Genomic DNA, 27,869 nt, shown 5'->3' with positions numbered 1-27,869 from the left:
TTTTTTTAGAAACTCTAATGTTACATCTACATGACACAGCCTTGTACCCTAATTGTGCCCTGTCAAGGCCATCTTATTTTGGATTTCAAAGTAAAAGCCCTGTGAATCTTCATTTTTGAACTACTCTTTCAATGAATTCATAATGCTCTTAAAAGCAAAAGTCGTATTTCCAAATACTATTTGAACTTTGTATCAACACTTTCCAACCGCAGTCTTTTTCACAGTAATACCATATCAAATAAATTCTTTCTGATTTTGCTTTTCATAGTAATGGCCCTTTGAAATTGCCGATATTTGACTTAATCTCCTAACGATTCAAAATGCTCTAAAATGAAAAATTCCTGTTTCCACAGGGTAATTCCACTTTAGATCAACAGTATACAACCTCGCAGTGATACCATATCAATATCAAGTCATTCTGATTTTGCTTTCAAAAATAAAAGCCTTTTCAAATTGTCCATAATTGACCTAACTTTCAGTTATTTCAAAATGCTCTAAAATGAAAAATTCTTGTTTCCACAGGGTAATTCCACCTTAGATCAACAGTATACAACCCCACAGTGACACCATATCAATATCAAGTCATTCTGATTATGCCTTCCAAAATAAAAGAATTTTCAAATTGTCCATAATTGACCTAACTTTCAGTGATTTCAAAATGCTCTAAAATGAATAATTCTTGTTTCCACAGGGTAATTCCACTTTAGATCAATAGTATACAACCTCACAGTGATACCATATCAATATCAAGTCATTCTGATTTTGCTTTCAAAAATAAAAGCCCTTTCAAATTGTCCACAATTGACCTAACTTTCAGTGATTTCAAAATGCTCTAAAATGGAAAATTCCTGTTTCCACAGGATAATTCCACTCTGTATTTACAGTATACAGCCCCACAGTGATACCATATCAATATCAAGTCATTCTGATTTTGCTTTCAAAAATAAAAGCCTTTTCAAATTGTCCACAATTGACCTAACTTTCAGTTATTTCAAAATGCTCTAAAATGAAAAATTCTTGTTTCCACAGGGTAATTCCACCTTAGATCAACAGTATACAACCCCACAGTGACACCATATCAATATCAAGTCATTCTGATTATGCCTTCCAAAATAAAAGACTTTTCAAATTGTCCATAATTGACCTAACTTTCAGTGATTTCAAAATGCTCTAAAATGAAAAATTCTTGTTTCCACATGGTAATTCCACTTTAGATCAACAGTATACAACCCCACAGTGACACCATATCAATATCAAGTCATTCTGATTATGCCTTCCAAAATAAATGCCCTTTCAAATTGAGCATATATACGACCTACTTTTTTAACGATTTCAAAATGTTCTTAAAAAGAATTTTGCTGTTTCCACAGGATAATTTCACTTTAGGTCAACAGTATACAACCTGACGATGTTACCACATCAATATCAAGTCATTCTGATTTTGCTTTCAAAAATAAAAGCATTTTCAAAATGCCCATATCTGACTTGATCCTGGAACAATTTCAAAATGCTCTAAAATGGAAAATTCCTGTTTCCACAGGGTAATTCCACCTTAGATCAACAGTATACAGCCCCACAGTGATACCATATCAATATCAAGTCATTCTGATTATGCCTTCCAAAATAAAAGACTTTTCAAATTGCCAAGATACGACCTACTCTTTTAAAGATTTCAAAATGCTCTAAAAGTGAAAATTGCTGTTTCCACAGGATAATTTCACTTTAGGTCAACAGTATACAACCTCACGATGTTACCATATCAATTTCAAGTAATTCTGATTATGCCTTCCAAAATAATGGCCTGTTGAAAATGCCCATAATTTACCTAACTTTCAGTGATTTCGGAATGCTCTAAAAAGGAAATTTTCTGTTTCCACAGAATAATTTCACTTTAAATCAACAGTATACAACCCCACAGAGATACGATGTTAAGATCAAGTCACTCTGATTTTGCCTTCCAAAATAAAAGTATTTTCAAATTGCCCATAGACGACCTACTCGTTTAACGATTTCAAAATGCTCTTAAATTGAAAGATGCTGTTTCCACAGGATAATTCCACTTTAGATCAACAGTATCCAACCCGACAGTAAAACCATGTAAATTTCATGTTGGTCTGATTTCGCCTTTCAAATTAATGGCCCGTCGAATTTGTCCATATGTGATATACTCTTTCATTTATTTCAGAATGTTTTAAAAATGAAAATTGCTGTTTCAACACATATTGGGTTTTCATTTTGAAAAGCAAAATCAGACTCAATTGATTATGACAGAATTGAATCATAAAGATGATGTAAAAGGAAGCTGAAATTGCCACTAGGTTGTAATTGATAGTACGTTTATATTTTAAGTCTGTGGAAAGATGTCATGGTTGGTTTGCAAGCTGTTTTGTAATTTCTTTATTTAGAATGACATCTTTCCACAGACGTCCAGCGTTCGTGTCGCATACTAATTACGTCGCGGGACGCTCGGACGCGTTGCTATGACAACTACCCAACACATTGGAAGTTACTCCATTGTAATAAGGAAAATCAGTCCAGTCGTGGCGAAGGTGATCCGAGTCCGTACTAATGAAAAACATGTTAAAGCCTAACGGGACCTTATGGGCAACACTTTTCCAATCTTCTATCGATCATTTTTGGTTTGCCTGTTTTGTTGTAATTTCCTGAGATTGTGAGAGCATATCCTAGCAGATCAGCAGTTTCTAAAATATAAAGTTCAGCCAGTCAGGCATCAGCAACCATGCCATGTTAAGTCACTTAAATCACCTTTCTTCCCCATTCTGGTCCTTAATTTGAACTTAAGCAGGTTGTTCTGACCATGTCTACAAGCCCAAATACATTGAGCTGCTGCCATGTGATTGGAAAATTAAAGGATGTAACAAGCAACTGAATGGGTGACCTAACAAAAGGGCCAGTGAGTCTGATTTTTTGCCAGTGAATGAGCTACACAACTATGTAACTACAATGTAACAAAAATAACTGGAGCTGATGTTAAAAATAATAAAAGTGTAAATAACTATCACCATTTTAAAACATATAAATGTGCATCAGTCACAAAATCATAAAAAGGAATACAATTTTTAAAAGCAGACCACAGCATTTCACAATTTGTATTTACCACAGAAAGTGACATTTATTTAAAAAAACAAACATAACAGAAGTGTTATTTGTTAAATGGAGTGCTAAAACAGGTCAACATGACTCTTGACCCACACAACAAACAGCAAATCCTCACAAGGACATTTTCAAGTTTAGTTGCTTTCTCAGCACATTAACTACCGCCATTAAAACTACATACACAGAGTAAGACACTGCACAAATTCCTTCATTACCAATAAATAAATCAAAGCAAATTTCTGTCAGCTTTAATAAGCAATAATTAAACAAAGGAAAAGAGTTCAAAAGGAAATTTTATACTCCATGTCATTCTTCACAACCAGCAGAATAAATATAGGAATCTGACTGTTCAGTGAAAACATGATCAGTTTTCCAAGTATTAAAATCAAAGATCTGGGGAAAGTGAAGATGATCCGATAATAACGCAACAGGCAAAGACAGGAGTCAAAGGCAAAGAGAAACATCATGTTTGTTATTGCTCATTTAGAAAACAATCTGTGCACCAAATCATCTTTAAAACATTGAGATATTTCAGAGTAAAAGCATCATTCTGGATTCCCTCCTTAGAGCTACGTGAAACGTATGATTTTATTTCTGGAAGACAACAATAAACTGAAACATATAAATCTCTTCTATTGTGGAGGCTCAACATGTCCTGGACTCCTCAGTGCTAAGCGAGAGCACTGATCTGAACGTAGGCTAGAAAATGTACACAAGATTTTCCAAAATCTGAGACCGGACCTTCAGGCAGACATCAGCTTCCTTTTACTGCAAATCCAAACTCGCCAATGCTGAATGTAGGGCCTGGGCATACACTGCAGAACAAAAAAATGTTTTCATGTAGTTGGATTGAAGCTCAGTAAGCAAGCAGATGGTTGCGTGTGAATTCCTCACCTTTGGGATTATTGTAGAAAACACAGTTGTTAGCGCAGGTGTCGGGGTGGGAGTCCCAGAACGAGGACGCACAGCAGCAGAGAGGAGGGAGCTCCAGTTTCACCTGAGACATTCGCTCCTTCATTTGAGCTCTCAGAGCTTCAATGAACCTGCAGAAATAATAAGGAGATGTTCAGCTTCACAAAGCCATGCATACATTTTTTTTTTAAACAGTGGTTTGTGAGGGTCACACTTACAAACAGGGGGTATCACTTTTCCCATTTGTGTAACTGGGACTTAAAATGTGATCAATTTTATTATATATTTATTACTGAAGTCACAGCTACAGTCAAGCTCATTTTATTTCTAACAACACAAAACAATTAGAAAGTAAAATTTAACTCTTCAGCCCATAGAGATGACTTCACATTCTCCCCTTCACTGTTGTGGGCCTGATCTCCGACAACATCGAGACGGCCTACCTGGAGGAGATTAGGAACCTGGAGACCTGGTGCCAGGAGAATAACCTCCTCCTAAACATCAGCAAAACTAAGGAGCTGATCGTGGACTTCACTACAAAGCAGGCGAGGAATTACAAACCCCTCATCATCAGTGGCACGCCAGTGGAGAGAGCGGACAGCTTCCGATACCTGGGTGTCCACATCACTCAGGACCTATCATGGTCCTGTCACATCAACACCCTCGTTAAGAAAGCCCGTCAGCGTCTCTTCTTCCTCAGAAGACTTAGAGACTTCCATCTGCCACTGAAGGTGCTCAAGAACTTCTACTCCTGCACCATCGAGAGCGTCCTGACAGCAAACATCTGCACCTGGTTTGGGAACAGCACCAAGCAGGACAGACGAGATCTGCAAAGGGTGGTGCGCTCGGCAGAACGCATCATTCAATCAGAGCTCCCTGACCTGCTGTCCATCTACACCAAGCGGTGCAAGTCCAAAGCTAGGAAGATTATGATGGACCTCTCCCATCCCAACAATGGACTCTTCTCACTGTTGAGGTCTGGGAAGCGCTTCCGCTCCCTTAAGGCCAAAACAGAGAGAATGAGGAGGAGCTTCTTCCCCCAGGCTATTCGGGGCCTGAACCAGGTGTAGGACTGGACTCTCCCAAACACGTCACTATAAGACTGGACTCTCACACACGTCACCACACGCACCACCACACATTTCCTATAATCCTATAATTCCTATAATTTATAATCCTTATCTTTATAATCTCTTCTGCTATTTGCACACTCTTTACTGTAAATTCCTAAGTTAATTTGTACATTTTTTGTAGTAAACTGTAAATTGTAAATATTGTAAAACTTTTCTTGTCATTTAATGGTCGGGCATTGTACAGCTACAAGCATTTCACCCCCATGTCATACTGTGTATGGTTGTGTGTGTGTGACAAATAAAATTTGAATTTGAATTTGAATTCCCCTACTAATCACTTGTCAATATACAAAAATGTCTTGATTGATTATACACCACATCTCACTGGACCTGGAAATGGACCAGACTCTAGCCAGGAAGAGGCAGAAAACATTGATTGGGAGAAATATTATGCGACTCCAGATGAGTGGCAGAAAATGAAAATTAACCCTACAGACCCACATATGCCCCGTCTCTCAAATAGGTTTGCAGCAGGTTTACATCTGTTATCCTATTGGAGGCAACAAAAGCCTTCAAAATCTAGCCTTAAATAAAAATCAAGTAGCATTCTCCAATGACTGCAAACAGACTTCCACATTTAAACATCAGTGGATTTTCCTGTTTTAATTGCATTAGGTATATTCAGTTGAGTCTCTCTTGCTTAATTACCTAGCAGCTACTTTGCCTTTCTCCTCTCTTTTCCTCCTCTGTAACTCCACAGCTCTCTCCTCCTCCTCAAGCTTTAGTCGCTCCAGAATCAGCAGCTCCCTCTCCTCCAACTTCTGCTTGGCCTCTGCGAGCTGTTGAACTCTCTCCAGCCTCCTCTCCTCCTCCAGACGCATCTGTTCTTTCTCTGCTTTGATCCTTCAGTGAAGACAAGAACACACGAAAGGAGATTTTCACTGACAATAACATGTAATCTAAGTTTAAAGGAGGTTTTTTTTAAAATGACTTTGGATATCTATTGTATTCCAAGCAAGCTCACTGTTCAGCTAAGAAAACAAATGTTTTTATTTCCTCTACTGTGAAAATGTGTCATGTTAGAGAGATCTGCAGTTTGACACTTTATAGAGAGATCTCAGGATTTAGATTCACTTTAATGGAACACCCCAAACCACAAGAGGAAGCGATACAGCATGGTACGCCTGTCCTCTCTTCACCTTGCTGTCTGTTTCAGGTGCTTCCTGTGCTGCTTGTTCTCCTTCACTTGCTCTCTCTCGATGTTCATGGCCAGGCGGCGGTGCATCAGGAACTGAGACTTGCGCTGCAGAGACAAACACGCTGTCTGTGACGTCTGACATCAAACCAGTAAAGCCAAAGGTTTGTGCATGCTTCTGATTCCTACCTGTCTTTTCAGTTCTTCTTGGTCAGTCAGAGGCCAGATTCTGAAGCTGGATGTGAATCCCGAATCAGGTTGTGATTGTTCAGGATTCCACAGTGGACGTTCACTTCCCTGAAAAGCATACAAATAAAATAAAGACGAGTGAAGACTGATCTACTGACCCTCAGCCAAAGTAATGTATGTATGAAGGTGTTAAAAGCACATTATTATCAAAAAGTTGACATTTAAACAAACATTTCTTTTAATAAAAATAAAAATGTATTCCTCCAAAATATCAGTTTATAAGCATAAATAGATATTCAAATATTAAAAAATTGACTTTATTTTATTGGTTAATGTTGACACATCCTATAAGAACTCATTTTAATAAGAGTTTCCTGCACATTCAATCTCTGATTTATCCTATTCTCTGCTACAGAGCTACTTTGTTATATTTCCCTTTATTAATTAGATACTGTAGTTTGTACAGTATTTATTGGATAATACTTCCCTTAAAAGCCAGGTTAGATTCCTTGACCAATCAAAAAGTAGTGCCTTATTACTTAATGCTATAACTTAGCATTAAGTAATAATGCTATTAGTTAATAATAAGTAATAATTACTTAATGAATAACATCTGTAAAGAAAAACGCCTCCAAAAAAGCAAAACTGTGCCAATCATAACATAAAAAAAGAAAAAGACACAAGCATAATATACAAAAAAGCCTTTGAAGAACAAGCCTGAGATATTTGTAACCATTAGAGGTTACAGCTTTAAGAGACCTGACTCTATCTGAAAGATAGAGTCAAAAACATAGAGAGCAGCAACTTATTGACACCTAAATGTCTCTCAAGGAGGGGCTCAAAAATGTGGTGTTTGCCACCACATTTTCTCCTTTATCTTAACAGTTACAAAGAAGTATCAGTAAATATTGGCATATTTTATCTGGTGACCCTTCCACAGGTCATTTGTTCAATAATAAATCAATTTGTGCTAAAAACCTGAGAGAAATACTAGTCAGGGCTCATTGCCATAATTATTTATCCTTCTGCTTTTCTGCTGTACCAGGAGATAATCCCCCCATGTCTAAACTGGGAAGCTATGATGTAAGCGGATACCTTTTGTGCACAGATATTTGATATTGAATATATGTTTTTGTCATTTAGCTGCAGAATATTTATGGATTTTTTCAACATCTGTTAACTTTAGTGTTAACTTTCTGCCTACATATATTATATTTATATTTTTACACATTTATTTTTCCTATGTCTAGTGATTTTAACATCATAGATTATGTGTGTATATTGATATTGTCTTCACGCTATTTTAAAAAAAAAAACTGTATTTTTGTATGTTGTGCTGGTTTTATTTTATAATTAGAGTTCTGGTTTCTGAATGTTACAGGAATCTAACCTGACTTATTGTGACTTGTCTGTATTAGGCTACCCTGATTATGACTTATTGCTGAAATATTTCTGCAATTAATAAATAAAGAAATAAATAAATATAAAGAACTTTCTACTTTTTTGCTGGCATCTTATCCCTTTTCTATTGGCCAATATTTATCTCCATTCATCCCATTAATCCCATTGATCCCATTAGTGCCCCCTGCAAACCTGAAAAGGATAAGTGGAGGCGAATGGATGGATGGATCAACAGTAGCAACTAAAAGCATTACAAGGTAGTGTAGTGCACTGAAAATGTATAACATTCATATGCATAACTCCATATGTACAGGCTGCAGCTGGTAAAGATTGAAGTTATGCCACAGTTAAGGTGCGTGCAAAGTGAGAAACATTTAAAACAAGTGACAATTTTAATAACACTCTAGTTTTTTTTCCACAGGTTTACTCATCCAGCACACTCACAATCTCGAAACACTGTTTTTTTAAGATAAACACAACCCTGAGGCTAAACTCACATCTGTGTGGTTAGCTGACAGCTCACTCAATTTCCTGTGAAAACAAGTCAACACAAAAACAAAAGCAAAAATCTGTACAGACAGAGGAAGCCTGACATAAGCCTTACTTTATGTTACTGTCCTTGTTTGGAGCTTATAATGATTCACAAGATGTGAGCGGGAACTGGACATTATATTTATATATTTTTTTTCCATTAACCTCACACACATCCACGTCATTATCATGATGATGATGATGATGTTGATGTGGTAAAATTAAACATTACAGCCTGTAATGAAATAATGAAACCTGACCTGGTTTCAGGCTTATAATTCTGCTCTTTGAGGCGTTATATCATGCTCATAAACTTTGAACTATACGTGTTTTTGGCAAGAGTGAAACAGAGGCTCACTCTTAAATCTTTAGCCCTTGAAGCTCTTTGTTGAACTGAGTGCTTTCAGACCTGCTTATGGAACAGAATAACTGGATGTTGGTGAGGGTGGACTCTGCCAGTGCAGAAACCCAGGAACTTTTCTAATGGCCGTCAAACCACGTCTTTATCGGCATACACCAAAGTATCAAAACTCATCATTAAAGGTACAGCAGAGGTAATCAAATCTAATCTTTGTGGGTTGAAAGAGTTGAGTTTATCATCATGCTCTAGCCATCCCATGTAGGCAAAATAATTCTTAAGAATCCACATTGGACTTTAACATTAAGGGCAACGATTTACACTCAATAAACACTATGTAAGGCATTTAAAAATGCAGCAATAGAGAAGAGGAGAAAAGCCTACTACTCTTCCTAGCACTGAGCTTTCAGCCTGACATCCACCAACAGTTAAAGCATCAGATTTCCTGTTTACCATCACATCGCAAAAAGCCAAGTTCTGACCTTTGCTGTAATCGGTAAACTGCCTGATCATCAAACTTACTATCTACATCTTGCTGTTTTTAGCCTGTTTACATATGGTGTAGCTACCATGTAGCCACCTATTAATTCAACTTCCCATTTCTGAGTGGCTTGTCCAGCTCCCTGCCCTAAATATACCCAGCTTTATCTTCATTTTTGAGTGACTGAGGAGGAAGCATAGGGTCATTTTCCATAGACTTGTTTCTTTTTACAACCAGGAGTCACCCCCTGCTGACTATTAGAAAGAATGGAGTATTAGGGTACTTCCATGCAGGCTTCACTTTTAAGATCCAGACGTTTTACATCCATCTTTTAAATACTATATGACATGAAAGTGAAGATAATTTTTAATGGAGGTGTACAGCAAGTTCCAAATTCACTGAATTTCAATGTTGGTTTTTGACTAAAAAAGCATCTTACAGTGCAAATGCTCCAAATAATTTAATCGTATCTGTAACTATGTGGTGGCCGAGTTGGTCGGTAAATGTGTGGATATAATGAATTTCACGTTAAGAAAAACCATTAAAAACTGAAAGGAATAAACATGGGACACAGTTTGAATATTCAGTCACCTTCTGTTGAACAAGTGGACATTCATGTCGACTGGTGAAGACAACATCATCTTCCTCTCCTAGAGCATCCTCCTCTGCTCCCAGAGCATGAGATTCTGCTTTCTGTGAGGTGAAGGGGGAAATGTTTAATTATAACCCGAATATGGAATTATGGGTTTGAAAAGAGGAACAAGCATGAGACACAGGCGCTCACATGTCTCGTTTGAGAGATGTTCCAGCTGCCTCCAGGAAGTTCTGACGTTGTTTCCTCTTGCTGCATCACCTGACAGGCAGCCAGTCTGAGTCTGACCTGCCTCATGCCTTCAGCAGACTGGAAAATTGTGGAAATAAATACAAATCCAGATTAATCAGTGTCACATTGTGTGAAGTCACACAAGGAACAGTGGAATCCTTCTGCAATCCAAGAACAGCACACTTTACACACTGCAAAATATAAACAATCCGACACAATAAAAAATAAAGAAAAAGAACATATACAGATAACAAGGTCTCAACAAATACAGTAGATGGACGTTTGAGGCAGATACTGCAAACTTCAAATAAATGTCTTTTGAATTCAATGATAATACTTTTAAAACATATTTTAAAAACTTTAAATAACTTTAAAGGCTGAATCCTATAAAGAAGATGACTATCAGTTTACAAGTGGGATGAAAACTCGATGCACCCCTGGTGGACAATAAGAAATGCAGACACTCTTTGTAAATATCTACATTACGTTAAATTTCTCAGCCACACCTTACCCACACACACGTCTCTGATCAACATGTCATTAAGGACAAAAAAAATATACAGGCTTAAGAGCTTCTTATAATCAGGAAAGACTTCGGAAAGCAACCTCTGAGGCCTACAAATGGAGCCACAAACTGCACTTCTTCTAAAGGCCATTTGAGGCTTGATGCGAAAGATCGTCAGTCTCAATAGACTCACATGTTATATGAGCACATTTACAGTTTTGGTCTCTATGGATACTTGCCCCCTTTAATGACACCTGTATGGTGGGTGAACATTTTATAATTCATCTGCTTGGATTTTGTTAAGCCTTAAAGTTAGGGTGTCGTCCTGTGACTGACAGGAGGTCCTAAATAGGCAGCCGTGGCCAATCAGTGTCTGCTAGGCCTCAGCTTCACCTATTTGAAGTAACTGAACTGAACTATTTTGCCATTTTTAACATCACTACCATCCTACCCTAAAAAGCAACTAAGCTGAAAGCACATCTAAAACTCACATCTCACTAAAGTTTAGTTCTCTGGAGGGTGCACACATTGTACCTGTAATTATTTACTAATATCTCACCTCCTGAGGTCTCCTCTCCATCACCCTTTACTGTGCAGCAGTTCTCACTGTCTCACCTTCACGATGGGTCCAGATGACTCGCATGTCAGGTGTCACCTGGACAAAAAATACACCATATGCAACAATACAGGACAAGAAGACAACAACATCAGCAGCAGCAGGAAAGGCAATCAGAGGGCTCAGCTATCCGTGTGTTTAAAATGTGGTTTCACAAAGTTTTCTCAGATATGAGGAGCTGCTTCATCTAAGGGTTTTATGTTACATCAACATAATCAACATGGAGGTGGGGTGCCCCCGGCCTCTCGGCCTGGGGCTCGGTCACTCAGGCACAGCTGGGGGCCGGCGGAGCTCACGGGCGCGTCACTGCAACTCCCCCTGACTTCTGCTCCGCGGCTGCTGGGCGAGCCCTCATCTGGGACTCTCCTCAGCTCTTACTGGAACAGTGGCGCGGCTGCCCCTCTGTTGGTCTTCCATGGTCTCTTGTGTTCTGGGGGCCTCTGGATGTCTGGAGTTTTGATCTCCTCCATACCCACTTCACACCCTGGAGGACGGGGCTGTGGCCCCCCCACACTCCCTAGCAGATCATTACATGGAGAAACCTTTGGAATGCAAGCATGCTGATCCACACAGGTATGCACACATGGGTATTCACAGACGCGGACTAAAGCTTTCTTGGCTGCTGCCTCAAAGCACACTGTGCGCTGTCTATCTTGCGTGCTGCACAATATCGTTTATTATTTAGTAAATATTGATATCTATGACTAGCTAGTTTATTGTGATGGTGCTTTGTTTTCTCTATTATTATGTTGCTCTTTGTTGTTTGCTGTCTCCTCTGTTTGTTTTTTTTGTTTGTTTGTTTTTTTTTCTCCATACAGGTGACCCAGGAGTTCTTTTTTTTTTCTCTCTCTCTTCCCCCCCCTTCTCACCGTCTCTTCTCCCCTTTGGTTTTCTTTCTTTCTCTCCCCCTCTTTCTCTCATTCATTCCCCCTGTCCTATTTATAAAAAAAAAAAAAAAAAATGACAAAGGATGAACTGAAGCTCTGCCATCACGTAATGTCGCATACTGCTGTTTCTGATGTCATTTAAAAAAAAAAAAAAAAAAACCATAATCAACATGCCATTTAATTAGATATTAAACTTAATAAAACACCTGGAATATATTTGATAAATTTAACAATGACAATGATAGTACATTACAATTTGTTTTACCTTTTCTAAATGATAGTCAAAATAACTCAATAATGTTAGCTATAAATCTGGTTAGCTGCAGTGTTAATTTCAGGTGGGAATCTGGGGTGAAAGGAACATAATTAACCCGTGGCTCAGGGGGTTGAGAATCGCATCTGTAACCGGAAGGTCGCCGGTTCGATCCCTGGGCTCTCTGTCCTGGTCGTTGTGTCCTTGGGCAAGACACTTTACCCTACTTGGTGTTGGCCAGAGGGGCCGATGGCGCAATATGGCAGCCTCGCTTCTGTCAGTCTGCCCCAGGGCAGCTGTGGCTACACCTGTAGCTTGCCTCCACCAGTGTGTGAGAGTGAATGAATAGTGGTATTGTAAAGCGCTTTGGGTGCCTAGAAAAGCGCTATATAAATCCAATCCATTATTACTTCATTTGTGTCAAGTTTTTTTTTTTTTTTTACCACTGGATCTGTCTGCAGCTGCTGTCTCTTCTTGAACAAATGTGCTTTCTGTGCCACACGGTGGCGCACTTCATCCTGAAAACGCTGAAGGCTCTCTTCGTTCTCCCTCCTCTTCTCTGCCTGTAGCTCATCAGTCAGCAAAGCAAGAGTCTAAACCAAGACACAGGAAAACTAGTTTAGAAAACTGTAGTGAAGAAAACCAAGGGTAACTAAGACTTGCACCAGCTAACCTTATATAAAATTTGCATCTAGGGCAAGTCTACTTGCCAGTTAAATGTCCTTCTATTCTTTAATTAATGTAAAATCCCCCTGTGTCTATATTGATATTGATAAGTCTATAATCTTGCACAGTTGGAATCACAAGTGCAACCATTCATTCATAGTCAGTAGAAGAGAGACAGAATACATGTGTGTTAATGAGAAGGAGACAGGTGTAATAGCGAAAGTGGATGACCACTCACACCTGCAGACAGTGCACATGAGAGGTAAAAAAAGAGCGTGCAAGCAGGGTGGAGCAGGTGGAGATGAACATCAGGGTGATTTATGACAGTGAAATGTGAAATGTCTTAGAAACATAATTTTAAAGTGAAGAGTGATTTTAGATTAAGACCACCCAACATTAATAACAGTTATAATAAATGTCTAAATTGCAATGGATTAAACTCCTCCGGTGTGAATATTTGCTTATATATCGATAGTTCTTTAGTATGAAGTAAATTTAAATGGAAAGGAGACGGGAAGGAGAGCTTATGTCAACAAACAGTAACTGTCAGCAGTTAGCTTCTCCACATCCAAACTTACAGCCGGATGCTCCACGAAGTCTTGTCCGCCCTCCACCCAGGCTCCCACCGCCACCACCGCCTGGTTCCTCTCAGCCAGCACTCTGCTGGCTCTGAAGGCTCGGTGTTCCTTCATCCGCCCGACTGGAGCTTTGTTCCTGCCGTTTTTAGGAGCTATAACCCGGTTAGCATTCATTGGTAGCCTGGTAACCAGGCTAACGTTTTAAGCAGGGCTAACCCACAGACAGCAATATTTTTACGCGGGCTTACTACAGACAGACACAGCACATACATCGACTCTATTATGCACGATCTCCACTGTTTAAATGGCAAAAAATAATTTTTTTTAAAAGCACCTGTTACGAGGACCTGTGAACAATCTAGACCAACTGGTTTGTTTGAGTTTCGCTCACTTCAACTTCTTTGAGCGTTTTGGGGTTCACCGGCGCACTGCTGCCCCCATCTGGCCAGGAGGAAACACTGGCAGGGCTGTCATCCCCACACACTGGGAAATGAAACGACCATTTCATAAATTATAGTAATAATTTCATAAACAATGATTACATGCATACATATAACTTGAAAATGTGTAAGAAGACTTTATAATAAAGCATTTTGTTGCCTTTGTGACATGTTGCTTTCAGTTTTGTCTTTTTTCTGCACCAAAATGAAACTGTGCTTGCCATAAAATGGAAATATAGGCCCTTCTCAGCTACTGTTGGGCTTATTTTTGCTGTTGCCATAGCATGCACAGCTGACAGGAGATCAGTGGGAATAATGAGACATGCTCGCCCAAAAGGATATGTATAGCACTTAATAACTTCATGTGAGATTAATGCAAGAGATTATAGCTCAGAGGACACATCTATCAAACGTGCTTTTTCAAGGCTCACTAATCTGGGAGTGTTATTAGTTTTGCAGGCACAAAAACTCAGAAGGAACCAAAGGTTGACAGATTTCATCCAAGAATATTTGTACCAAATTTTATATGCATTCAAAAAATACTTATCTGACTCTCTAGAAAAAAAAAACCCAATAAAAATATTTATAAAATTGACTTTATTCAGGAATCAGAGAGGGAGGAAAACGGAGGAAACTTTTGAGCAGTTTACAAATCTGTAGTTTCAAGTAACCTCAGCTGTTTTTATCCCCGATGGAAATGTTTTTACGTGGACTGTCTGTATCACCTTGTGGAACGATTTAGCCTGTAATTCTTAAGAAAATAGTTACAGGCAAGTTAAAAGTTTATATATGTTCTCCATAAAGCTGCAACAGCTTTCTTGGTATGCATCTGCATTTCTTTGGAAACTTTTAGGACCTATTATTTATGGACAGACTGAAGTAAATAATTAAACTTAAAAGATTTCTAATATTTTTTTCCTTAAAATGTCTTTATTTTAAAAAATGACAGCATTTTACGACAGAAAAATAGAATTACAGAGGGTGCAGCACGGACTCAGATGTAAAGATTGCTCTGAAGGTCGGTGGTCCTGACAAACTTGCGCAGGGCATCTGTGCTTGGAGACGGATTGAGCTGAGGAGAAAGAGAAATGCAGGAAATTAAAATGAAAAACAGTTTCGTTTCATTTAAATACAGCTTTTTGTTTTATAAACCCTCATGGATTTGATGACTGATGTTCTCTAAAAACTTGCAAGGGTTTCAAAGTATATAAAAGAGATCTCGGGTATAAATAAAGCGCATTTCCATCGTTACAGTAGGCACTGACAAATTTGCTGAAAAAAAAACAACAAAAAAACAACTCATCTTCTTTGATCTTAGACACCTGACTTGTGAAGTAACCAAAGACAATGTTGCCTGAGTCAGAGCTGGAGCATGAATCACTCTTGGATAATTCATCAGCAAGGGAAGAGCAGCTGCATCGGAAAGGATCGTTGATAATAAGTCAAACATGCAAACCTAAAACTTTCTTGGGAGATTTTAATCTGAGACTCCGAGGGCACTTTTTCGCAAAGTTTTATCAAATCAAAAATCTTAAAGGTTGAAAGAGAAAAATTATAACACAAGCTGCTGCTGGAATCCCTGCTTCTGGGTTTGGTTTCATTTGGGAACCATATTTCAGATAAATTCAACAGTGAAGCACTTTCATTTGGCTTCCACTCTGATTCTGCCTCTCCTGCACTGCAACAAGCCGTCAAGGCTCATGGGTGTTGTATGGATTAGAGCTATCCACCACGCAGGCCTGATGAACAAAAATGTGATTACTGACAAGATTAAGCCGTTAATGATCCTCGTAATAAAGTAAACCTACAGAAGTTTCACATGAGTTTAGATTGTGAACTGTGTCTACAAGAAATCTCAAAGGTCTAACCAGACAGTCTAAGGAGCTTGGAAAGAAAAGCGTCTGGACTTGTTTAAGTTGCTTGAAGACGTTTCACTTCTCATCCGAGAAGCTTCTTCAGTTCTAAGAGTCAAATGGTGGAGAGTCCCAGATTCTCTCCACCACGATGACTGAGAACCTTCACAGACGTCTAACCAAACACTCACTCTTGTGGCCCGGGAGTCATTTTTGACCAGAAGGAGTTCTTTAACATCGATTAAACCCATCTAGGACTACCTTTATTTATCAGAACAATATAGCTAAAATTAGAAATATCCTTTTCATGCTGAAAACTAGTGCTGCTGCATTTGCATCTTTTGTGAAGGATTATCAGTGTGCGATCTATGCAGATGTCCTAAAGTGGGTTGGAACAGGAGATTGAGTTCACCACAAAGCCCAAAAACATGTTAAACATTAAAAAACAACAGGAGAAAAAACAGAAAATGCAGTGGACGCTTCCTATTGTTTTAAATACTCTGTATGAGTCTCTGTTATAACGTTGCTTTTCTGGCTTCTGGTTAACTTGATATCAGGCCCCTCTTTGTGCAACAAGCTCCCAGTTAGGGTATAGTTAGGCTGGAAGAGGTGACCCTGAGCTATCCCGTAGTTAATGCTGCTGCAGGCTCAGACTGCTGGGAGACTTCCCATGATGCACCGACCAATCTCAACTCTGCTCTTCTCATTCACAATGCATCTATACACTGCTACTGCATAGCATTAAATTCTGTCTGCTCACTCCTGTAGTTTGCTTTGTATTGATCTCTCTCTGCTCTCCCTTTGTCTCTCTTCTCTTTCCCATCACTTCTCTGAGCCTGGTTCTGCTGGGGATCTCTTCCTGTTAAAAAGGTGTTCTTTCTTCCCACTGCCGCCGTGTGTTTGCTCATAGGTAATCTTCTGATCATTTGGGTTTCCTCTTGTACTATTGCAGGGTCTTTACCTTACCATATAACATGTCTTGTTATATGGTAAGGTTATTGCGTTGCTCTATAAATAAAATGTAGGTGAATCTTAAAATAAATAGAGGTTGACAACAAAATAACAAATGCTGAGCAACCTATTTACAAAATGAAAGTGTTTATGACTTCTCTTAATCACACACCTTTTCAGGAGACACTTTCTTTCAGTTTCACTCACTATCTGTGACTTTTAAATGACCTGTGGGAGCTCTGACTGTGGCTATTGCTCGAAAGACAGACCTTAAAATTGAAATAAACTTTTGAAAGTTTGCTCCTCAAACTTTACAGCTCTATTTCCATCAGCATTAAAACCTGCAGTGGCGTCATCGACTGGGGTTCAGCCAAGAGAGCGGCTCAGTAGATGTAGGACATTCGTGTGCATCCTTCCTTTGTGACCTTTTTAAAAGCCTCTTCAGATATAAAAAGGAAAAACAGCTCACCTGTATAGATCTGCCAAGTTTGATTAATACAGGCTTGTAGGTCTCCATGGTGACAGAGTCAGGGCCAATGACATCACTGTAACACTGGTAAACAACAGCGGCGATGCGGTGGACCTGGCAGTGGTTCAGTACTGATGAAACAGCACAAAGAAGAAGAAGACACCAAGGTTATTGATATGAGGTGTGCGTGACCGTCCAGTGATCTCCTGATGATACATCTGTTTGTTTGGAACCTGCGTCTTTAAGAGCACTCGCACCAAAAATCAGGATGCAGGACTTTGTGTTCTCAGTGAGTGGAGAGGAGCCTAATGGCACCACATTTCATTCAGTTGGCAGAAACTGTTGTCCAAAGCGACTTCTCAAACACACACAGACACACATCAGGAGCAAACTGGGGTTCAGTATCTTACTCAAGGACACTTCAACAAGAAAAGCTGGGAAACAAACACAGCTAAAGCTTTATTTACAGAACTTTTACAGCCTATTTCACTTTGTCCCATTACTGAAGAGAAAGACTGGTGCTGTGCAGCAGAACTAGGTGTTAAATATGTGTCTTTATAAAGCACCTTCTTAAAGCCACTTTAAACGGAATTCAAGACCAAATTGGAAATGACATACACAGAAAGTGAAAATATTTTCAAGTTAAAACACTGATCTCAGTTCACAATGAACAGTAAGATATTTTCAGCACCTCGCTTATTTCCCAAGGGGTCACCACAGTGGAAAGAGGCAGCTTGCCTGATGCAATAATCCCATTAATCTGGTCTTTGACCAGCACTTTGAGTGCATTAACTTGTGACCTCTTTAGGCTGGACTTGTGTCTCCATCCAGGGAGTTTTGGCATGTATGTGTTAACCACTACACCACAGAGCCCAGATACAAAAGATGGACATAGCTACTGTGACGTCAAACTGAGCTTTGGTGTCTTGAAACCTTTTGCAGTGGGCAAGGTGTGGATGTGATTGAAACCGCATGCTCACAACCCAGTGACACGTCAATAACAAGACATTAGCATGAGCATACGCCAGATAAACCATTCTGAAATTTAAACAGACAAAATTCACAAAATGGGCTTCATGTTTTAGTCAGCATGACTCAAATCACATGACCAAGCCCTTAAACTCATAAGCAAACAGAGGTTGGGGCCGAACGCTGCTTTTACTCAGACTTCTACAGTACTGGGGTGTTTGTGCAAGCACCGGTGTCGCCCTCTGGTGGTCATGAAAAACGTTTGAGGCAATTCCTTTGCTAAGGCCTAATTTATACCAGAAACATGACTTGTTGTATGTCTGTGAGAAAATTACTTCTTCCGGTTTCTTCTTTTCACAGTAATTGTCTTGGTCATCTACACTGTTTCAGATAAATGTCTTATAGAAGTAGGATAAAACTCCTGAGTTAACACATAAGACTCTATAGAAACTCTGTAGAGGGTTTTTTCATTAATTTATAAAGAATGGGAATACGGTCTGCAGAACTAGAGCCTGACCAGTAAATCACCTGGCTTATATTTCTGGCTGATTTTGGCCTATCAGAGATTTATTCATGTATATGTTGTTCAGTAGGAGAATCTGGTGCTTGGCAGGTGTTGATTTCAAACATGGAAAGGAAACAAGAGGTGCACATGACACCAAAATAACTTAGGAAAGGTTGCCTAGAAGGCAGGAAATCTGGGTTAAAGGAAAATGCCTCCCTAACCCATCTGTAAGAATAAAGCTGCCATTCAATCAAACATCAAAGGGGGTTTTTTTCTGCTAAATTTGCACAGCAATACCACGACTGGGGAAACAGAGTTGCAGTTTTTTATGCAGCGTCTGTAGGTTTTCCTTGTGCGTTTGCAAAATGAGAGAGAAAAAGAAGTACGAACAGTTTAAGTCTGAGACATCCGAGTCACGCAGTCGTGCAACAGTAATACCTGCAGCTGCAAGTCCAGTAACTATGTTGGGTTGCTCCAGTGACTGGCAGACAGGCTGATCACCAAAAGCACTGGTGTGGAGAGAGCGCAGGAAGGGAGCGGAGCTGCCGCCCAGATAGTCTGCCGTCTTATAATCAGCCACAGAGGTGTCTGACAGAACCGTCACATTCAGCTCTCTGAGCTGCAGACAGTCAAACACCTACAGGAGACAAAAGAAACACACAGTCAGGCAAACAACACTGTAACCATGCTGGTCACGCTGAAAAACCTCCATGTCTCACTGTAATCTCAGTGTGTGGTTAAAAAAAAAAAGCCAGTAAATAAATAATTACTGTACACTCAGTGGTTGATTTATTACTGAACACATAAGGGACCTAATATGTACCAAGAAAATGTTCCACACTACCACCAGCCTGAACATTTGGCACGAAGCAGGATAGATCAATGTTGTTTACACCAAATTCTGGCAGCAGGACTGGAGACTCGTGAGACCAGTTGATATTTTTCCAATTTGCTTCTGTTTTGGTGTGCCGGTGTCTAGTACAGCCTAGTTTATTGTTCTCAGCCAAATGGAGTGAAATTTTCTTTGGTCTCCTGCTGCTGTAGCCAATTTGAAGGTTTAGTGTGTGAGATGCTACCCTGCTTTTGCACTATAACAAATCCCAGGAGATCAGCAGTTTCTGATCTCTATAACCAGCCTGTGTAGCACCAACAACCATCACAAGATCACACTTTATCCCAGTTCTCCTGTTTGGTCTAAAAATCTGAGCTTCTTGATCATGCCTGGATGAGATACTGGTAAATGTATATTATAGCAAACCTTATGCTTTATGATGCTGTTGTGCTTCACAAGTGAAACAAAAAATAAATAAAATTGTGCTGAACTAAAAGAAGAAAAAAAATGGGTTTAGAGACTGAGAAGCAGATGCTGGCCTGGAGGGCTCTGCACAAAGAAAAAACTAACTGTATATAAATGATGGAAGTTTGAAGTTTAAATGCATTAAACTTCAAGGGACAACTGCTGTAAAAAGTTTTATTTGACCTCTCTAATCTGAGTTTATAGGCTCAGCCGGTAGTTTCTTGCATGAAGCAGGGCTTTCTTTAAATCGGGCTTAGCTTATGAGCATTCAGTGTCAAAAATGCTCAGCTCAAGTCCTCAGAATGGGTCGCCAACAACCACTGGCTCACATTTCACATCATAAAAAAAGTCTAGGTTAACAACATAACACAATCTCCCTGCAGTTCTTCGCTTAGTTCATTAAACATACCTTTTCTGTCCACTGAAAAAGCTGGTCTTCTGCAACGTAGCACGACACCTGGCATATCAAAACCTTCAAGGAAAGAAAAATAAAACTTTTTATTCAACTTTCATAATTTAAAAAAACTAAACATTTTCAGACCTTTAATATTCAAATGCAATAGGATTTCCCCATATTCTAACTGATTAAATGAGTTTAAATCAGAGAAGAGTAAATCAACATTTTAAGCTCTGCAATAATTAGTTAAAGTTGTTGAATTAAAGTCAAACTAAACACGCAGAGGACCGACAAGTATGGATTCTTAAATATTCAAATAATCCAGAAGTTTGTGTGGCCATTTTTTGTCTTGAATATAGTGTCTCTAGTTTTGTTTTTTAATACTACTACAAACCCACCTACAAGGTATTTGCCACCCAAAACATTAAAGAAGAATGTACTTGACACTGAAAGACATGGGACCGGGAAATTTGGGGCCCCACGGAAAGACAAAGATTAGTTTAGGTGGTTCTAAACTGGCTAAACTGGGTGTGAATGTGAAAGAGAATGGTTGTCTTTCACTGGGATGAACTGTGACCTTTTCCGGGGTGTAACCCGCCTCTCACTCCAGGACAGGGGACAGGCTGTAGCCACCCCTTCCACTAAATACGTAGCTAAATTAGTTTGATTCAACACACACACTTACGTTAGAGCATTACTTTACTATTTAGTCAGTTAATTGTCAGAGATTTCAATCAGGAACATGAGGTCAGCAAACACTGGGTATTTTGCCTTTATCAAAAAACATAAACCAATGATTTATCTTCTAACTCACATTAAAGTTTTCTTTCCACCGATGACTGATTAAAGTGGACGCATTACAAACTTCTTCAGGCTTCTCGACTCTTCAAAGAAAAATCACGTTTATTGATCCTACACTGAACTGAGAGCTTTATTTAGACTTAATATCCCTGCTTTTGCTGCATTATTTTCCACCACACACACCAACTACTGTCTAAAACACACTCCCCACCCTTTAAATCAGCATTAAAAATGAAGGTTGTGCTAGCAGGACTTTTAGTAAATCAGTGATCTTTAAATTAATGGCCAACTGTCGCGGTATCTGCTGTCCACAGCTGCTCCTGTGGTCCCCCAGTACATTAAATCCCAGCAGCCACCTGAAGGCAGCAGGACACTCGTGATAAATCTGAAGCTTCCTCGGCAGCGCAGGAGCAACCGTTCACTACATTTATCTCGATTGAATCACGTGTGGCTGAGGGCAGGCGGTTCTGCACACAATAAACCGGTCGGTTATAACTCTGACAACAGACACTAGATTACCAGGGTTCATTAATCCTCTGTGTAATGGCCTCTCTTCCAAGTTTTGTAACAGAACCAGCATTTCATTCTTTACTCTTGCACTGCACGTAATTTATTCAGATTTTTCTTTTATGATATCTCATCTGTTTGCAGCTCGACAGCGAACAGGCCGCAGCCATTATAAAGTGCCCTTGATATAAATGAGCGAACATCTCAAACAGCACTTGAAAAATATTAAACAGAAGTTCAGGAGCAAACCCATTAAACTGAATGATCATCGAGTTCTCGACCGTCAGGAGCTTTCAGATATATTTTGAAGTGCTGCCCCGCTCGGTGCGTCACTCACTGTTGGGTTGTCCTTGTGTCTGTAGAAAACACACGCTGATTCCTCGCAGCTTTGCCCCGTTACAGCTCGGCTCCTCTCGTTCCACACCGACGCACGTCCGATTGTATCCCAGTTTGGCGTGGACAGGATGTGCACTGACAGAAAACCTGTGCAGACAGAGTCTCTCAGTTTTAAAAGAAAGCTCACAAGTTAGTCAAGTGTTTATTTCCAAATAGGAAACATGAAATAACAAGAGCGCTACTGGTATCCCTTACGGAAGGGAACAATAGCAAAAGGAAAGATTATGAGCAAAAATAAAAGTCCAGACTTAAGATATTGAAGGTAGGCTTGAAAAACTAATAAGTTTATTTAACTGGGATTACAATATAAAGTGCCTTAAGGCAACTATTGTTGTCATTTGGTGCTATATAAATAAAACTGAATTGAAAAAGATCTGATGTCAACTGAATTTTTTCAGATCACCAAAATGCATGTTGTTGCTATCCCAGTCCACAGTAGTATACAGTGTTAGTGTTGCCGAGGGGCGTGGCCTACTACCACCTAGAGCTGTGGATCAAAACCTCACTTCAAAGAAATAAAACAGTCACCAACTCAGTGAAAACAGTTAGTTAAAAATTTTTTAAAAACTACATATTCAAAGGTTCAAGACTCATTGAATAATTGAGAAAATAAGATGCAGATTAAGTGATGATCAAAACACAAATCCCCGACTGTCTGCATTATATTTCCTGCAGTGTTTTAGCACCATAACCTACTCGCTTCCCATGTCATCATTTTTAAAAGTACAAAAGATTCTTGGAAATATTCTGTTACTGCCTCTGAGTTGACATTTTGGTCCACCATGTTCCAGTGTCCCGACGGGGATATTAAATATTCGTTTAATGTGTAATAACATTGGGCATCCAGTTAAACCAATCACAGGTGAGTCAGCAGACAGGACAGAGACAGCAGCAACTTACTGGAAGCATTTTGTCCCACAGCAAGGATGAAGTCTGAACACTGCAACTTGTTTCCAGACTTCAGCGACTCAGAGACTTCAGGGCTCCAGTGCAGATGAACCTCTCTGTTTGGTTTTGTGGAGAAGAAAGAGTTTAAAGATTTTTCCCCCAATCAACATTTTTATACATTTATAAAACTGCTCCTCCTAATGAGATCTGCCAATCCTGGGTTCTGGGCTTAGTGAACAAAATATTTAAACTCAGATGTTTAGACAGCCTTCCACACGTCGTTCTACGAAGATCACTAAAATCAAGTGTATTGCTGTAATAGGACGCCACTGTTGCAACAGTTTGAGATTTTTCTTTCCTCCCATATTCCATGAACAACTTTAAGTGATATTATGGGAATTGGGAAGCATTCAGAAATCATGTACAGGGCAGGATTGCTGAGTGCTGAGGCATACAGAGCTTAAACGTCGCCTACGCGCTGCTTGCTCATTGAAAGCAGAGCTCCAAACTTCCCCTGGCATTAACATCAGCACAAAAACTGTGTGCTTACAGGTTTCCATAGATGAGCAGCTCCTGGAGGTGTAACATGAACTTTTGTCTATATAATGAATGAAAAGAAAGACAAAAAACAAAATAAAAATCTATGTGTCTACTTTTTGCCTGTCATCACACAATGTGTTGGTTTGCCTTTGAAAAACTTGATTTTAATATATTGTTTTCTCTTACATAAAATAATCATGAAATGTGCTATTCTCTAGATCGAATTCTGGAAAAACTACACATACAAATACTTTCATGATTTTGTAATGGATAATGCCTCCATCTCACCCTTCCAACCTAACATCTTCCTCTGTCAGACCAACCCTCTGTATCTCCTCCTTCATTGCATCCATTATTTTTCTCTGTTGTCTTCCTCTTTCCGGCACCCTGAAAGCTTCACATTTAAAATCCTTTGCATTTAAAGTCCTTACCCTCACCTCCTACCTTTCCTTCTCTCTGGCAGCTTCCAAACACACATCTTCTCTTCCTCTGTCTTCAATCAGCAGCACTGATAAACCGGGCTTCGACTGATTTTTATGGAAATCTCACTCTTGAGGATGCCCTTCCTGACACTACCCTAACGTTTTGTTTGACTACTAAGTTTCTGTATTATCATTATTATTATTATTACTAACCATTTCCGTATTTAAGGGCATAATAGCAATGACAATGTTGCCATATCTTTTTGTACACTTGACGAAAGTGTTAAAAACTGGTTCCTGCATTACGTGTGTAAATGCTGTTTGAATGGGTGAACTGAAAACTCATGTGTCATGTTAGCTCAGTTAGCTTCAGCGGCAGATATCCATCCAGCTGACAGAGTAAGAAAATGCTTAAACTGGGATGATATGGTCTGCATACCTTTGTACGTCTTAGTATTTCACTGGCAATAATCTCTGAATTTCAGCGAGCTAACTAGCTAGATTAACTAAACCCGATTCCCCTCTGCATGCTTTTTCTGCGTTCACTCCCCGATGCTACAGCTAGTTATTTACCTTTTTTCCTCCAGCTCTCTGCGGATTTGCTCATCTTCCTCGTTTTCATCAAGCTCGTCGTCGTCGTCTTCCTCCACAGCCCGAGAGTAAACCGACAGCACTTCCCCGAAAAACGTCGCCATAATCGTTGTGCTTTCAGAACAAAGTGAAAGTTTAGCTACAGATTTTTCAGACAGGTAGCCATGACGTGCATGCCACGACTTCCGCCGGCAGCAGGATCTCTTCAGAATAAAAGCCTAATTTTAAACACTGAAATTTCAGAATAAATGAGTTGAGCCTACAAACCCAGATGACCAAACATGAGGTCCAGTGGACAGCGACAGCATTGGCCAAAATCGCAAAGAAATCATCTTTAATACTTCAAATTATATCAGTAAATTGCTGTTTAGCTCCTCCTGTGGGAATAGCAATATTTCACAATAATGAAAATACTTGGATATTTAAAAGTAGCAGTTTCGTGAAAGAACCACTTGATCTGACCAAGGTATGCAGAAGAGCATTTATAAAGGCACAACATATGAACTGAACTGATTTCTTCGACAAAACAGTGAGTTCACTGTTCTCAAATCCCCTCCAAAGTCTCCAGATGTCAATCCAACAGAAATCTTTGGGATGTGGTGGAATGGGAGAATCAAATCATGGGTGTGCAGCTGACAAATCTGCAGCAATCCCGTGATGCTATCAAGTCAGGACCAAAATCTCTGAGGAATGTTTCCAGTTGCTTGTTAAATCCATGATATGAAGAATTAAGGCAGTTCAGAAGGTCAAAGGGAGTCTGAACCAGTGCTGGAAAGGTGTAGCCAAGGAAGTGGCTTGTGAGTTTTGTAAACAGATCCTTCATTAAGAGGATCTTACTTTTAACATTTCTTTATAAATAATAATGATAATAATAATAATAATAATAATAATAATAATAATAATAATAATAATAATAATAATAATGATATAATAATAACAACAATAATAATAATAATAATAATAATAATAATAATAATAATAATAATAATACATTTAAGATCAAATTTGCTGTTTGTGGCCAGTGAAGTATGGAGTTTGACTCTCATAAAGTTATCTAAATGGTTGAATCTCTTAACTCCTTGAGATAAACTATGTCAGTGTGTTAGAGCTAAATAAATAGATGCAAACTATTTTTGCATTCAGTTATCTTATATGATAGTTTTTCATTTTTCTCCAGAGTGTCTTTTAACGGTGTAAGTCTGAACCATGAAATAATTGCCAGATTTTTTTTTAACTGGAGTGTTTATTGAACTTCTCTCTATATTTTTTTTTTTAAAGAGAAAGAACTTAAATCTCAATGTCCATATATGAGTTTCAATTTTGGGAATTTATGAGCAATTTATTTAAGACAAAAAATGAGACTGTTCAGAGAATTTTTTTCTTTTTTCTTTCTTTCTTTTTTGTTTTTTGTTGTTGCTTACAGGAGGATTCCTGTTAATTTTTTTTATCGTTTCTGGGCTGTGAATGAACAGGACAAATGATTAAAACAAGAAAAGGTATTTCAATGTTCAAATGAGCAAGGGGTCAGCTTTAAGATCAAGCTTGAAGCAAGTGAAGCATAATATTAACATCTCATGTGCAGAAATACCTTGAATTGAGTGGCTCAAACATGCTGTGCGTGCACACGGAGAAGTGCAAAACCATCACTCCACACAATCCTTGGGGGAAGCTCAAAGCCCGAGGCAGCATGACTTTCCAGCGTTTTTCTGCCATTGCAGTTCACTCAAATCAATGAATGATTTAAGGCTGTGGCTCTCCATTGAATTTACATGGTGTGTGGTTTTACAATGCATACTGGCTTGAATACGACAAGCAATTAGAGTCGGGATGCCTGATGTACTATTTCTGGCCTTGGTAACGATCAGAGGTAAACTTGACATGCCACATGGCTCCACCAGCGTCTTACTGGTAATGCATAATTAACACGAGAGGAAGAAAGCAGGAATACAAAATTTCAGAAGCTTTCAAATTACCTTCAGCTGTATAGCTAGCTGGAAACACAAGCCAAGTCATGTTAGGGCAAATTGGCCTCAAGTTGACTGCAGAGCATCCACCCCATCTATTGTATTGTATAATTCATTTTCCCGTAAGCGGTGCCCTGGGAGATGAGGGACAAACAGAAATGTGATGATATCAGCACAGCCATAAAAATACTTCATTGTCACCAGAAAACGTCTGGCGTTGGAAAGAGGGCTCGGATTAGAGGACAAAGTCTGGACTAGAATAGAGAGTATGCTCTATTACCAGCGTAGTGCAATAATGTAGCAGGAGGCCATCAACTAACAGCAGTGAGGATTCCTGTCACAAAATGGAGCAACATGCTGGGGGGAAGCTTCGGGATGCTGTTAATGTAATTGATAGTAGAGAGAGGGGAGAGAGGGAGGAGGAGGAGGAGGGATGCTCTACAGCTTAACAAACACAAAGCCTCCAGGGCTTAAGAGAATAGAGGAATGTCAACAATGGGACAAACAGGGCATGTCACAACTTTACTGTCCATTAAAAATAGGACAGACAGTCAGAGGGGACAGATAAGGAGTCCGTCCAGCGGGGACGAGGGTTTGTCTGTTTGTCCTACACTTTGATCAAGAGCACCACATTCCTCTTGCGGTGGTTGGCAGGGGCGTGCTCATCTCCCCTTAAAAGATTTATCTCAACATACCCATCTTGCCTGCTGATTAAGCTGCATGAATTAGGCTTTTAAAGAAAATCGCATTATATAAGTAGAATGAATTCCAAATCAACCAAAACAATCTCTACTTAGAAAACATGAAATAAACAGAGCTGACACACAAAAGGAATGACTATGCTGTTAACACAAAGGTAAAGAGGGGGAAGGGAGAAAAGCGCACTGCTCACACCGAGAACAATTTGACAGTATTAATTATACACAGAAGAGGGTACTTTTCACACAGAGGCATACGAGACAAGGTTACCTTCCACACATTTAAGAGCATTAATTATTCGCAAAAGAGAGCGTAGTTCAAACAGAAGCAGACAAGACAATGGAGCTATTCATAAATACAGCAATTTGAAAGCACTTGTTATTTTTTATTGAGTCAAAAATGTATTTTGCTTACACAAGAGAGAGAGATTTTGACTCATGTACAGATTTTTTTTATTGTGTTGTTTTGCAGGTTTTCATATTTGTAAGATGCAATGTTTACATATTCAGGTTTATTGCATTTCCCTCTCTTTAAACTTGGCTCTTACTGTCAAACCTGCTGAATGATTGAGGTGCATACTAGGCAGGTGCGGATA

At 39.2% G+C, this 27,869-nt stretch overlaps 2 protein-coding genes across 2 annotated transcripts; both read right to left on the bottom strand.

The window, feature by feature from the left end:
- Nucleotides 1–3,099: 3,099 nt before the first annotated feature.
- Nucleotides 3,100–14,017, bottom strand: ccdc15 (coiled-coil domain containing 15). Its single transcript, XM_082547855.1, has 11 exons — nt 13,920–14,017; nt 13,586–13,721; nt 12,785–12,934; nt 11,145–11,240; nt 10,042–10,158; nt 9,849–9,950; nt 6,487–6,594; nt 6,302–6,405; nt 5,811–6,005; nt 4,012–4,160; nt 3,100–3,932 (listed from the first exon to the last, which is right to left on the bottom strand). The coding sequence occupies exons 4-11, from the start codon at nt 11,163–11,165 to the stop codon at nt 3,883–3,885; spliced, it is 846 nt and encodes a 281-aa protein (XP_082403981.1). The 5' UTR covers nt 11,166–11,240; nt 12,785–12,934; nt 13,586–13,721; nt 13,920–14,017; the 3' UTR covers nt 3,100–3,882.
- A 588-nt stretch (nt 14,018–14,605) lies between these two features.
- Nucleotides 14,606–24,805, bottom strand: psmg1 (proteasome (prosome, macropain) assembly chaperone 1). Its single transcript, XM_082549947.1, has 7 exons — nt 24,594–24,805; nt 23,071–23,174; nt 22,112–22,257; nt 20,479–20,541; nt 19,211–19,409; nt 17,299–17,429; nt 14,606–15,097 (listed from the first exon to the last, which is right to left on the bottom strand). Exons 1-7 carry the CDS (start codon nt 24,713–24,715, stop codon nt 15,020–15,022), a joined length of 843 nt encoding a protein of 280 aa, XP_082406073.1. The 5' UTR covers nt 24,716–24,805; the 3' UTR covers nt 14,606–15,019.
- Nucleotides 24,806–27,869: the final 3,064 nt, after the last annotated feature.

This window comes from Aulonocara stuartgranti (assembly GCF_965226115.1).
Source record: "Aulonocara stuartgranti genome assembly, chromosome: 10".
Classification (NCBI taxonomy): domain Eukaryota; kingdom Metazoa; phylum Chordata; class Actinopteri; order Cichliformes; family Cichlidae; genus Aulonocara; species Aulonocara stuartgranti.
Note: the sequence above shows the minus strand (reverse complement) of the source record. Positions and strands in the feature narration are given on the sequence as shown.

Bases quoted from the DNA above. Each gene is read 5' to 3' on its own strand.
- ccdc15 (XM_082547855.1), bottom strand. From the start codon at position 11,165: ATGGAGAGGAGACCTCAGGAG. The intron at 6,595-9,848 runs GTGACTGAATAT...TATGCTTTTCAG, and splicing joins GTCCACTTGTTCAACAGAAG to GGAAGTGAACGTCCACTGTG. The intron at 4,161-5,810 runs GTAATTAAGCAA...TTATTTCTGCAG, and splicing joins AAAGGCAAAGTAGCTGCTAG to GTTCATTGAAGCTCTGAGAG.
- psmg1 (XM_082549947.1), bottom strand. From the start codon at position 24,715: ATGGCGACGTTTTTCGGGGAAGTGCTGTCGGTTTACTCTCGGGCTGTG. The intron at 22,258-23,070 runs GTAAGTTGCTGC...CTGTCTGCACAG, and splicing joins TGTGGGACAAAATGCTTCCA to GTTTTCTGTCAGTGCACATC. The intron at 19,410-20,478 runs GTATGTTTAATG...TGTCTCCTGTAG, and splicing joins TTTTTCAGTGGACAGAAAAG to GTGTTTGACTGTCTGCAGCT.